This window comes from Jaculus jaculus, chromosome 9 (genome assembly GCF_020740685.1).
Source record: "Jaculus jaculus isolate mJacJac1 chromosome 9, mJacJac1.mat.Y.cur, whole genome shotgun sequence".
In the NCBI taxonomy this organism is placed as follows: domain Eukaryota; kingdom Metazoa; phylum Chordata; class Mammalia; order Rodentia; family Dipodidae; genus Jaculus; species Jaculus jaculus.
This window is the reverse complement of record NC_059110.1, coordinates 21020235-21033781: the sequence shown is the minus strand read 5'-3', so window position 1 is coordinate 21033781 and position 13547 is coordinate 21020235. Positions and strand designations below refer to the sequence as shown.

At 41.2% G+C, this 13547-nt stretch overlaps 1 protein-coding gene across 8 annotated transcripts in view; it reads left to right on the top strand.

The window, feature by feature from the left end:
• Utrn (utrophin) overlaps positions 1 to 13547 on the top strand; it is a 555367-nt gene that overhangs the window by 402067 nt on the left and 139753 nt on the right. For all 8 annotated transcript variants that reach the window (XM_045158274.1, XM_045158275.1, XM_045158277.1 and 5 more), the window contains one exon: positions 2374 to 2530. In XM_045158274.1, coding sequence (XP_045014209.1) covers positions 2374 to 2530 — 157 coding nt within the window. The remainder of the gene's footprint in view (positions 1 to 2373; positions 2531 to 13547) is intronic.

Genomic DNA, 13547 nt, shown 5'->3' with positions numbered 1-13547 from the left:
ATCAAACCTGCATCCGTAGGCTTCTCACGCAGATGCTTAACTACTAAGCTATCTCTTCAGTCCCAGATCTTTGACTTCTAATAAGTGTTTTCATTGAATAACTAGTTTTTTAGAAAGAAGTAATATGACTGGGTATGGTGATGGCTCAGCAGTTAAGGTTGCTTGCTTGCAAAGCCTATGGGCCTGGGTTTGATCCTTCAGTACCTACGCAAAGCCAGGTACACAAAGTGGCACATGTGTCATGTTCATTTGCAGTAAATTTACGAAAATAGTTTTAAGATTAGAGTGTTGTAAAGACTGATTTCTATCTGGAAAGGGACATTTTGTGTGAGGCATGGCCTCTAGCGCATTTATCTTAGGTTAATGACAGAGACAGTTGGAAAGGATGTCCGCTTTGCAGGCCTCAGTTACACCAAGAATGAACAAAGCAGTTAAGAGGCTGGGATAAATCACCTGTTGAAAATGCGAATGCCTGCAGATATGAGTTAGATAGAGCAATGTTGTTACACGAACGTGCCGAAAACCTGATTGATGACCTGCTGTCTTTAGTCTTGGGGTAAATTCACGTTTTAAAATGTTTATGGTAACACAGAGAAAGCACAGTGAACCCAAACACACATGTAAAGTTTTCCTTACGATGTTCAAGGCACTGGCCAAGAGAAAAGGCTTTCATCTTCCAAGATGAAAGAGTTCAAATGAAACAGGAACCCTGAAGGCTCCTCAAGAAGTGTGTGTGTGCTTGGGTAGATGGTAGTAATCCAGTCAACATGGAGCTATGACCTACTGGAAAAAAAAAAACCAGAACAGGTTTGCCCAGCAAAGGCTCTTCCAGACGAGCTGCAGTTTGACTGTGGGAAAGCAAAGACTCAGAGAAGGCATATAACACTGGTGTCTGCGTTTTCATTTCAAGGCCACCGCAGTGTCTTTTGTAAAAAAAAAAACTTCTGCCTTTGTATTTCCAGATAGTACTTCTGCTGAATACGGTAATGTTAGGTGATCAATTTCATTATTTCTGGTGCAGTGAAAGTTAATTGCATTAAGAAGGACAACGGTGTGCTCTTCACTAAGTGTGTACAACTGGACTTCAGTAGAACATCGCTTAGTTATCGATTAGTGAGTGATACTGAAGATGACACGCCAAGTCTGAGTAAAAGGTCTGGGTGTTGTGTAAGTGATTTGCTCAAGACATGGCCAAACGCTTCTTGACGGATTCAGGGCCTCTGGTGTCTAGCTTTCTTTTGATTTTAAAATACGGGAAAGAAATTACAACAGTTCCGTCAGATACACTAATGGCTTAAAACTCAGAGAGCAGTTAATTAATATTATTGAAATTATTTAGTTTTGCTGTATGACAAGTATATTGTTTATCAGGAAATGATAATTGCATATTTTAGCTGTATTTAATCAATGGGAGCACAGAAAGGTGGGATCTCAAACAGAAGCAGGGTCTCCTTAGAGCACATTTTGTAAAGCAGGTCAACCTTAGCACCTGCGAGCATATCAAAATAATGGTAAAAGAAAATAAATTTCTAATCATACAATTTAAGATAATTATAAAATGCTTTGAGCTTATTTTATGTTTAAAAATTAATATCATTTTTAGTTTGTCTTTCCTTTCTTCCTCTTCCCCTCTCTTCCTCTTTCTTCCTCCGTCCCTCCCTCCCTCTTTCCTTCCTCTCTCTCTCTCTCTCTCTCTCTCTCTCTCTCCCTCTCTGGGTTTCACTCTAGCCAAGGCTAATCTCAAACTCATTGTGTATTAAAGACTGGCTTTGATCTCATGATATCCTCCTACCTCAGCTTCCCAAGTACCAAGATTAAAGGCATGCACCACTATATCTGCCAATATATGTATATTTAGCTACCCATTTTGAATAAGACATAGAATTTACAAGTTTGAACAGCTGACCATGAACTCCTGATCTTCCGACCTCTAACTCCTAGGTGCCAGGATCACAGGTGTGTACCACCAGGCCTGGCAAGGGTATGGTTTTCTCTATGGAGTTAGTCCTTTAACTTTTGCAAGTGGACATTAGTCGGTCATACATGATTATTATTAGGCCATAGTCACTTTGTGACTGCACCTGAATTTCTTTTTTTTTTTAATTAATTAATTTATTTATTTGAGAGCGACAGACACAGAGAGAAAGACAGATAGAGGGAGAGAGAGAGAATGGGCACGCCAGGGCCTCCAGCCACTGCAAACGAACTCCAGACGCATGTGCGCCCCCTTGTGCATCTGGCTAACGTGGGACCTGGGGAACCGAGCCTCGAACCGGGGTCCTTGGGCTTCACAGGCAAGCGCTTAACCGCTAAGCCATCTCTCCAGCCCCTGCACCTGAATTTCTTAACGTGGACACTGTGCTCTCTCAACAGGGCCCACTTGGAGGCCAGCGCTGAGAAGTGGAACAGGTTGCTGGCGTCCTTAGAAGAACTGATCAAATGGCTGAATATGAAAGACGAAGAGCTGAAGAGGCAGATGCCGATTGGAGGGGACGTCCCTGCGCTGCAGCTCCAGCATGACCGCTGCAAAGTAAGCCGGCCCCTCCCTGTCTGGAAGGGAAGCTTGTTTTGAAATTTGTATTTGTGAATACTTCAAAGAAAAGTGTAGGAAAATACTAAATTTGAACTTCTTATCACAGGCTTGCTTCTAGCTGTCAGTGTTTAGGCCTTTCCTTCAAATTACACTCATCACTTCTGCTTGTGTCACAGAAGGGTGTCTCTTCACATTGAACTATCAGGCCCTTCGACGGTATAGGCATCCCGTGCAGAAGAGCACCATGTCTTCAGTGTATCGCGAAATGTTCGTAACCTTCTAACACATTTTTGCATATTTAACAAATTGGGAAAAATTTAAAGTACAAATTACTTTTCTTTTGAATAGGGATCTTACTACATAACCCTGCCTTGACTAGTCTGGATCTCATTCTGTAGCCCAGGCTGGCCTTGACCTTCCTTCTCAGCCTCCAGAATGATGGGATTCCTAGAGGCAAGTACCAACACACCTGGCCTTTTAGTTGTTTTTTGTTTGTTTTGAGTCAGGGTTTTGCAGCCCATACTGGCCTCAAATTTACCATATACTTCAGGCCACCCTTGAACATTTTTGAAAAAAATAAAATATATATTTGAAAAAGTTAGAGAGTGCAGGGGGGATGGGTGTACCAGGGCCTTTAGCCACCACAAACAGGCTCCAGACACATGTGCCAACTTGTGTCCCTGGCTTACGTGGGTACTGGGGAATCTTGGTCCTTAAGCTTTGCAGGCAACTACTGCTAAGCTATCTCTCCATTCCACCCTTGAAATTTTGACAATTCTCCTGTGTCAGCCTCCACATGCTAGGATTATAGGTGTGTATTACCATACCTGGCTTAAATTCAATAATTATAGTCTTCTAAAGAATTGCAAAGTAGTTCTGAGGATGTAGCTCAGCGGTAGCACACCTACCCATTGTGATAGGTACTGAGTTTAATCTCCCACACCACCAAATTTTTTTAAAAAAGTAAAATGAAAGTGGAAAATACAAGATAGATTTAAGCACTATAGTACATGGTAGCCATAGCATTAAGATCATTTCACTTCTGAACTTACACTCTCATTTTTATGAACTTAGAATCTTCAAGTTATACTTTTATTCTACTCAAATGTCTGTCTCTATGCTTCTTTGTACTTTTATTCTGATTAGGAAACAGATATGTGGTAATGCGGTTAACTGATACATCCTTTGGTCCTCGTATTTAAAGAAAATTTTGCCTTGCCTAAATTTCATTAATTTATTTATATCGTTTTATATTCTTTGCGGGTACATCTTGCATTTCATCTTACTTTATTGTATTTTTGTTACTATTCAAATGCAGTATAAGTTGTGTTTCTAAATCTGTACATTTTAATATAATGTTACAATTCTGTTTGAGCTGAAGGATGATTTGCATGAACACCTGCTTTTCCTAAAGGAAGATAAGATCTCTTTAATAAGTTCTTTTTTAGAATATGATGTTGAAATTTATTTCCTCTTGAACCCTTGTGACTACATGATGAAAATTACATTCTGAGTGTCTTTTTTCTTTCTTCTCTGAATGAATATGATACAGGAATAGTTGTATCGTAAGAAAAAGAAACTGTTGGCATGTGATATATAACATAATGATAGTAGAATTTAAATTAGTGATTTAATTTAAAAAAGGCCACATTTTCTCCTTACCCCTTTCAAATTTCTCTATTAATTAATCATATTCCATTTTTGTGGGGCCAGGTGTTAGTGAGGAAGTCAAATGATACAAAGCTGGTCTAACAGCCATGCTCTGTATATGGAGGAAAAGCTATTTGTGGCCTGTGTTTGGGCGAGTCATTTGGATTCAACCTCAGGTATTTAGGTTTGGAATCATTTTCCTCAACAATCTTGGCCTTTTCACATGCAGTTCCCACAATTCTTTCCAGTCAGTCCTGGCTGTTCATTTTCCCCATTCCTGATGAGGTTCCCTGGCTTTAGGTCGTGTTCCGCTCTGTTTTAGAGCACTACGTGCAGTTACTTTGCTGTAAGCCCCGGACATTTCAGTCTTGAGGTAATGCTTATGGTGATGATGCGAGTGATGTCCCTTTACTCTACAAGTCCTTATTCAGAAACATCCTCCTAGTCACTGGTGAATCAGATTAGCTCCTGGGCCTAGTAGTGTACCCCAGTGGTAAAGTGCTTGCTTATGAGCAAGATTGCTGGTTCATCCGCACCCACCTTCCAATAAAAACATCTGTAAACCAACTTCTGGTCTGACGTGGCATAGCAGCAGAGAGGAGGAAGAGGGACTGGTTGCTTAGCACTTAGAAAGAAGCTGTGGATTGGCAGAAGGACTGGATGTAGTTACCTTCTTGATGCTGGGACAAAACACCCGATCAAAACCAGCTGATGGGAGGAAAGGCTTTATTTTGGCTTATAGTCTCTAGAGGAAGCTTCTTGAGGGCAGGGGAAAGCATGGCATGAGCAGAGGCTGAACATCACCTCTGCCACAGCAGGTGGAAAACAGTAGCAGGAGAGTGAGCTAAGCTTGGGTAAGTGAGGGTCGACTCAAATACCGCCAAGCCTGGCCTCAGAAGCACACTTCTTCCAGCAAGGCTCCACCTCCCAAATTGCCATCAGCTGGGGACCAAGCGTTCAGAACACATGACTTATGGGGGACTCCTGATCCAAACCATCACAGCTGCAGGGAAAGAAAGACTCAAGAATATCAGGAGTGAAAAGGACATTGGAAAGTAGAAATACCATTTAGACAGTATGGGAAAGATAACAGAGGAACAGGCTGAGAGGCTTGGGTTTTGACATGTTAAGCTTTAGCTGTTTATTAGGAAGTTGGGTATATAAACTTGGTTAGGGTTAGAGACCAAAATTGTCATCCAGTCATAGGATATCTGTCACGGGATTGGGTGGGAAGTGATTATCATTCGGAAAATGAACTCCTAGCTGGGCGTGGTGGCACACACATTTAATCCCAGCACTTGGGAGGCAGAGGTAGGAGGATCGCTGTGAGTTGGAGGCCATCCTGAGACTACATAGTGAATTCCAGGGTTGCCTGGGCTAAAGTGAAACCCAACCTCAAAAAAAAAAAAAAAGAAAGAAAGAAAAGAAAAGAAAAGAAAAACATGAGTTCTGAAAAATCCAACCTTTAGAGGTCAGGAAGATGAGGAGAACAAGGTGGCACTCATTCCTGTCGCAGCTGGTAAGCTGTTTCCATGTGCCAGCGTCATTCTAGGCACTGAGATTGTGTGCTCCTGCATTTGTTTTGATTTGCTCCTGTCCTGCCAGCTGGGCTCTCTGGTATTACTTTCCTGGCTTTGTTGGTGACAAAATGTGATGCCACCCCCCTTTTTTTTTTTAACTCTATACTTTTCTTTAGTTGTCTTGTGAATGTGGATTAAAAGAAAGGAACATTAAAATATTATTTTGGGGCTGGAGAGATGGCTTAGTGGTTAAGGTACTTGCCTGTGAAGCCTAAGGATCCAGGTTTGATTCTCCAGGTCCCATGTAAGCCAGATGCACAAATTTGGCACATGCATCTGGAGTTCATTTGCAGTGGCTGGAGGCCCTGGCACACCCATCCTTACTCTTTTTCTCTCTCCCTCTCTCTGCGTCTAATAAATAAAGAAAGAAAAATTAAAAAAATATTACTTTGGCTCCCTGTGGTTATGCTTAGTAACTTTTCCCAGCCCCTCTGGTAGTCCGTCTTTTAATAAAGTTTTAAATCTCTACTAGAACCTGGTATTTCCCTTGTGTGCATGTATGAATTAGGATCTGACTTTGTTTTCTGCAGAATGCAGAGGCAATTATGCCATCGCCGATTATTAAGCTTCTGTGCTCCCCTCGATAAAATCTTCCTATGTTCTGTCATCTACCTTAAAATTTTTTTTTTTTAATTTTTGAGATAGTATTTTTCTCTAGCCCAGGTTGACCTGGACTTCACTATGTAGTCTCAGGGTAGCCTCAAATTCACAGCAATCCTCCTACATCTGCCTCCCGAGTGCTGGAATTAAAGGTGTGCTCCACCATGCTCCATCATGCCCAGCATACCTACTTTTGATATCCAGGAGTTATTGTCTTTAGAAGTCCCAAGGTGTGCGGAGATTTGGGTTTGCTTGAGCCCCTTATTTTAAAAGGCACCGCATATTTGCATAGGCTTTGTATTCCTCCCCTATACTTTATACTACTGAGAAAATACTGTATGAACATACCCTCTGAGCCTCAGGGACTGCTGAGAAAGAGTTGGCAGGAAGAATGTTAGGAGCCAAAAGAAGGGGAGGCGTGCTTACAATACTGTCTTCCCCACGGGAAGTGGGCGTGGTGTTCCTGACCTCACAGGGATGCTGCTGCTGATACCTTCTCAAGAGTTGCATGGTAGAAGGGAAAAAATGTTGACAACAAAATAGAACAGTGACTAGTTGGAAAGAAGGAATTCACTGGAGAGGGTTGAGGGAAGGGAGAGTAAAAAATATTATCTAAAGGACTAATGTTTAATGCATAATAATCCATTTCCAGTAAGCTAATACTGAGTATTTATTCATTGAGTATATGTATTTGTGCCATTTATAGAAACAAATCTGTTTCCCTGTTGCATACAACCCAAGAGCAGCGGGCTTGGCTTTGGGTAAACATTTTATGTAGGTCATCTGTGAAGGAGCAGGTCAAGAGGATTCGCTAATCCTCCCATGGCTGCATTGCACATTCATAAGTGTTCTAATTGGCATCACATCTGACTTTGGCCCCATAAATTATACAGGAAGGAAAAGCTCAAAGGAAGAAATAAAGGCTCAAACCTGGTATTTTCTTCATAGTTTATGTCACTTGCTGTTGCATTGTTGAGTAAAGGTTTAAAAGAGAGTTTCCGTGAGTCCTCTCTGTGCGTGAGACACACAGTCAGACGGGTGGATAACCTGCCAGGATTGGTGTGGCTGTGGGGTGCAGGGTGCACCGGCGAGGGGCAGACAGTGGCTCCTCGCGTGTCTGCTTGTTTGGGTCCTAGGTAGGTGTGAGCAGATGTCGTTCCGGAGGTGGAGGTAGTGGAAGACGCCTCGGCCTGCATTGAGAATGCCTTCACTTGCCAAATGGCTTTGTCACTGATACTTTAGGTGACCATTGAAACTGTCATCTGACTTACCTCAGCTTCACTCTCCACATAGGTGAAATGGTGGTAGTAGTTTAGTCTATTTGGGTTGCTGTAATAAAATGCGGCAAACTGGATGGCCAACAAACAACAAAAGCAGTTGCTTCTCGTAGCTCTGAAGGCAGGGAGTCCATGGTCAAGGCACTGGCAGCCATGGTGTATAGTGAGGCCTGCTATCTTACTCAGAGGTAGTCCCTTCTCACTGTCCGCACGGGGTGGAAGTCTTGCTCTCAGGACACGAATCCCACACTTGACGCTTCCTCTCTCATGACCTAGTCACCTCACAGACACTGAGCTTCCTAATGTCATTACTTTGGTTAGGGTCTCAACATAGGGATTTAGGGGAGACACAAACATTGAAACCATAGCAAGTAGTTCCCTTTGCCTTCATGGAGCTGTTATGAAAATCAAATGAAGCAATGTGAATGACAGTAATTTTTCAAAATGTAAAGTGTTGTAGGATAGCATATTATTTCTCTTTCTCTCCCTCCCCCCAATACAGATACATACATACATGTGTGTATATATGTGTATATATATATATATAGAATATATATATATTCTATCAAGGAGCTTTATTTCTAACAGTCAAGAGTAATGTTTTAAATTGTCATCATGCATATATGTGGATATAACTATTAGCTTACATTAGTGTCAGTACACATTAGAATTAGATCATAATTATTAAGAATTGTGTTACTTATTGTATTAGACACTTTTCTCATTGCTATTATCAAGTACCTGTTAGTAACAGAAGGAAGGGAGGGTTTATTTTAACTCTCAGTTTCATGGCGAGGAAGGCACAGTGACATTTGTGGTGGCAGGAGCTGCTCCCGTCTGTGGTAGGAGGAGCATGTGACAGCTAACTTGGTCTTTGCAGATCAGGGCACAGAGACCTTTGGTCAGAAGTGGAGCTTTCCTGTAACTGTAAAGCCCCTACTCCTATGGTTCCATATGTAAAAGACCTTATGACCTCCCAGGACAGCGTCATCAGCTGAAAACCAAGTGTTTGAATACATGAGCCTCTGTCAAACCTTTGTCACTGAGTATCACCAACCATCATCACTGGTATGTCTAAGTGCAGATTAAGTTCATCTGAGTGTCCAGCGATTCCCTTCCTGGAATTCTGTTGGATAGAGTTTGACCAGGATCTAGACTAACATAATTCTCTATTTTATCCTGATGCTTGTTTTTAATAATTAAAACTTTTATGAGTATATGCTTTTTGTTGTTGGTGCTGTGTGTATAGTATGTGGTGTGTGCTTGTGTAATGCGGTGTGTGTTTGTAGCATGTGCACATGTATGTGCAGATGCAAGTGCCCAGTGCAGATGCACGTAGTGTTCGAGGAAGGTATCAGGATTCCTCCTCTGTCACCCTTCCACCTCATTTCCTTGAGGCAGTGTCTCTCACTGAACTGGACCTCGTCAGTTTTCAGGTAGCCTGGCTAAGCGGTGGGCCTCAGTGATTCTTCTGTCTCCAACCCCTCAGCGCAAAAGTGCACCGCCGTGCCTGGTTTCTTCCGTGATCCAGGACTTGAACTTAGATCCTCCTGCTTGTACAGGAAGTACTCTGGCCGAAGAGCCATCATCTCCAGCCACCTCCTCCTTTTCTTGTCTTAGTCCTTTTTCTCTGCTTTCAGATTCCATCAGGAAAAAAGTCTTCTTTTAGTGTGTGTGTGTGTGCCTAACTTAGGATTAGCAGTTCTTGTCCCCACAGGGGCTCAAGATGTTATCCAGATAAGGAATGAGGAATGGTGTATGTGGTTTAATGAAATTTGAGTGTCTTTCTTTAAAAGAAAAAAAAAATTATTTGAAAGAGAGAGATAGCAAATGAACTCCAGACTTGTCACTTGTGCATCTAGGCTTTACTTGAGTCCCGGTCCTGGGGAATTGAACCCAGGCCATGAGGCTTTGTAAGCAAGCACCTTTACCTGATCGGCCATCTCTCTAGCTCTCTGTTCCTCCCTTTCTCTTTCACTTCCAACAAATAACCACCATCTATCTTTTGTGTACCTGGAAGCTTCTAAGACACAGAGATTCAGTAACAGAAAACAGACACAGCCCCTGTCCATGTGAAAATTTCATGCAGGAAACAACCTCTGCTCATCCTTTAACTCCGAGTTCCCGCTTTCTGTGTTAGGAGAAACCATTTTCAAAATGAGTTGTGGTCAAACTCTGAACTTTATACATTGTTCTCCCAAATCTCTGGCTGCTTTTTTCCCAGGCATTCCTTGCCCTCATCTCTACAACTCTGTTTCTTTGCTTATGCAGGCAAGCTTTCTGTTCTTGGGTGCATTTCTTTCCAATCTGTTTTCTTTTTCCTTTTTTTTTTTTATGATTTTTTTGAGGTATGGTCTCACACTAGCCCGGGCTGACCTGGAATTCACTAGGTAGTCACATGCCGGCCTTGAACTCGCAGTGATCCTCCTACCTCTGCCTTCTGAGCGCTGGGATTAAAGGTGTGTGCCACCACTCTTTCCGTCTGTTTTCTATAAGGAATGATAGAACCTTTTCAGTGACAACATTAAGATGCAGCTTCCAGCAAACATAGAATAACTTCTTAAATACTTTTCACAGATAAGATTTTTAGCATCATGAAATAAAGTTAACTTTTTTTTTTTTCTATTGTGAACTGAAAGTAATGTTTTCTTTTGATTGCCTGAATGTTATGTCTTCAGTCATCATGATAAAGTTATAAAAGTCTTTTTCAAAAAAAACTCTTGCTTTCTAGCTTAAAAGTATGTAATTAGAATCAATCAAAATGTTCCCTTAAATAGCATATGCTTACATTAGACAAGACTTTCTAACTTTCCAACGTGCCCCCAATAGAAAGAAAGGGATCTTATACTTAATTTAAAACTCATTTTCCAATATAATAGGTGACATTACCTTATAGAGCTGAATTACATTATTTCCAATAAGATATTGCTAATTAACCTAAATGAATTACAAAATAGAATGTTTGGATATTGCCAAGTCGAATATTTTTAAGATGGTAAGAAAATTAATACTGATTGGTTAATTTTTGTCTATGTAATAATTTAATAAAGACAAGTACACAAATCCTTTGTTAAAGATCAATATAAAAAGCTAAATTATATATCCATATATTGTGGACAAAACAAGTCAACACATTGTCAACATAAATCTGCAGACTGTGACTTCATGTCACTCAAAGAAGCACTTTAGTCTTGAAGCAAAATTACCAGTAATACCATTATATAGAGAGGTAAAAAAATAAATCTATTTAATGGATATGGAGTATTGCATAGGAGAAGAGTGTAAGGGCTTCCTTCCAATGATAGAAAAATCAGTATTGAAGACTCGTGTGCAGAATTTGCATAAAGCAACTGTGAGTATATGTATCTATTCTTCCAACGTCATTATCAGTTTGTATATTCAAGTTGATGGGACATTTAGGAGGGCTCTTCTCATGCAGATTCTGGAACCCTGGAAGGCCTGATTTTGCCTATTTCTCTTCTCATGCACTGCATGATGTAGCTGCAGCCTTTCTCATTGCTGCAGTCCTTTGTTTCTGCCCATCATTCTCTTTAAACCACGTGGTATGGTATAAATGGTGAGTGTTCCTAGGAGATGTCTCCAGGAGTCATTCCTGAAACTAGGACGTGTATATTCCAGTACTATGTTAATTTTGGCTGCCTCAGCTTGGCACTGCAAGTTGTAAAACCATTGTAAGTTCTGCCATGTAGAAATGGAGCAGAAAAGCAAAGTAGCTAAAGATCCTTCTGGGAAGTGGTGAGCAGGACCAGAGGCCCAGGCAAAGGTCCTGCTCAAAACCTCTCTCTTCCAGGGGGAAATGAGCCATTCACAGACAGGCATCTTCCCCGGCTGCCGAGTCAATGCCAAACTGAGGAACATCCATGTCTTTTGATCCCTTACTTCTACGCCCCTGCTTTCATGGATACTTTATTCAGTGATACTTTTTTCAGCAACAGCAACACAGATACTTTATTCAATTCTAGAGTAATCTATACATCGTCAGATACATTAAATGACAATGATGTCATTGGGCTCCACTGGCAAACTGTTTGGCCTGTATCAGCACTAAGTAAATGCTCAGCCCAAACTAATATATATATATATTTTTTGTCCTGTTTTCCTGAGAGTGTGTCTTCATGGTGTGATCATGTTTGTTTCAGTTATGTGTAAGATATGGGAGCTGCTTCAAGGAGCCCAAAAGGAATTATGTCTGTTTTTTACTATCAAATACATTGCAACACTTTCGGCTCCCAGTTTCAATCTTAGGTTAATTTATTGAACGATTAAGAGTAACTTCCTAGCCTTCTTGCTGACACCCAACCATGTTTTAATTTAATTTAATTTAATTTATTTATTTGTAAGGAGACAGAGAGAGAATGAATGAATGAATGACAGAGAATGGGCATGCCAGGGCCTCTCCAGCCACTGCAAACAAACTGCAGATGCATGCGCACCTTGTGCAGCTGGCTTACGTGGATACTGGGGAATTGAACCAGGCTTTGAAGGCAAGCCCCTTAACTGTTGAGCCACCTCTCCAGCCCCCATGTTATTTTTCTCATCTCAGTACATATTTAATTTATTCAAATGATAAAATAGATTGCTGCTTTGTAGATTAAAATGGCTGTAGTGACTTTCATAATGAGTGAAGATAGTTGAACATTCCTACATATGATTTAAATCATGGGTTTGGCATCATGTTACAAGTTTGGTACAAGGCAAGGTGACTCATATGCAACCTCACTTGTAAGAAGATGTGATTGTCATTATGAATACCTGCCATGCATAGAGTGTTAATATACAATGCTATGAATGAACTTCAGCCAGATCATCTAAGATTTGGCTAAAAGTACAGTTGCAGTTTTAACTATTCAATTTACACCTTCTTTTCATAGCACTGTCAACATTGAGTTATGCAGACACAATTACCAGAGATCTAACACCCTTTTCCCAGTAAAGCACAAGTTTGGTTTTGTGGAAGCAAATCACCAAGAATAATTAAATTGCATGATTCAGGTATAATATCTTTTATATGTCCTTTCCCTCAGGGCTACTCTGTCCTTTGCCTAACCCAATTTAATCCCTATGTTCAAACCTTATTATTATAAGAGTTAGGACACTTGCAGCTTAAACTGAATTGCCAAGATACATTGGCAGATTTACTCATTAAAATAAATTCTAGTGTTTTCTAAATTTATTCTCTGTCTTTTTCCAGCTACCTCTCTGGTATGCGTGTGTGTGTGTTTGTGTGTGTGTGTGTGTGTGTGTGTGTGTGTATGTGTAGGGATTTTCTCCTGTTAATTTATGATTGTCTGTAAACTTGTAATCATGAGGTCTTGCCTTGTTAGGAGCTTTTTTCCTACAGTTGGAAATTGGCTATTTTCTAAAATTACTTTCCAGCTTCTCCTCTGACCTCCACCACAGTGTTGACTTACGTATCATAACACACAGCTCTCTGATGTCTGTCAAGAAAGCCATTCACCCACTTGCAGGCCGAATCATTTCTCTCTGAGCCCGCCCCTGACCTTGCCTCCTAAGCCTGGTAGGTACCACGGGACCCACACTCCAAGGAGACACAGAGCATATGTGGGTAGAAGGGGCATGAGGCAGCTTAGTAGCCGTCACTGTGGTGTGAAGAGTGTGGGGAGCACATTTGGACAAGGAGAGTGCCATCAAACCAACCGGCCCCATTCCTGGTGAACTGCTGCTAGGACCTGTTTGGCATAGTGACAGTTTCTTTCATGTATTAGTTCATGTCTTCCTTCAGGTGGTTTCTGTGTTGGGTCTGATACTTGACATCCTTTGCTAGGTCCTGAGCACACATCAGCTCCTAGATGGTTCTCGCTGTCACAGAGCTCACTGTCTGGCTGCAGGCACGGGCTTTGCAAGAAGTAACTACATTGGAGGTCA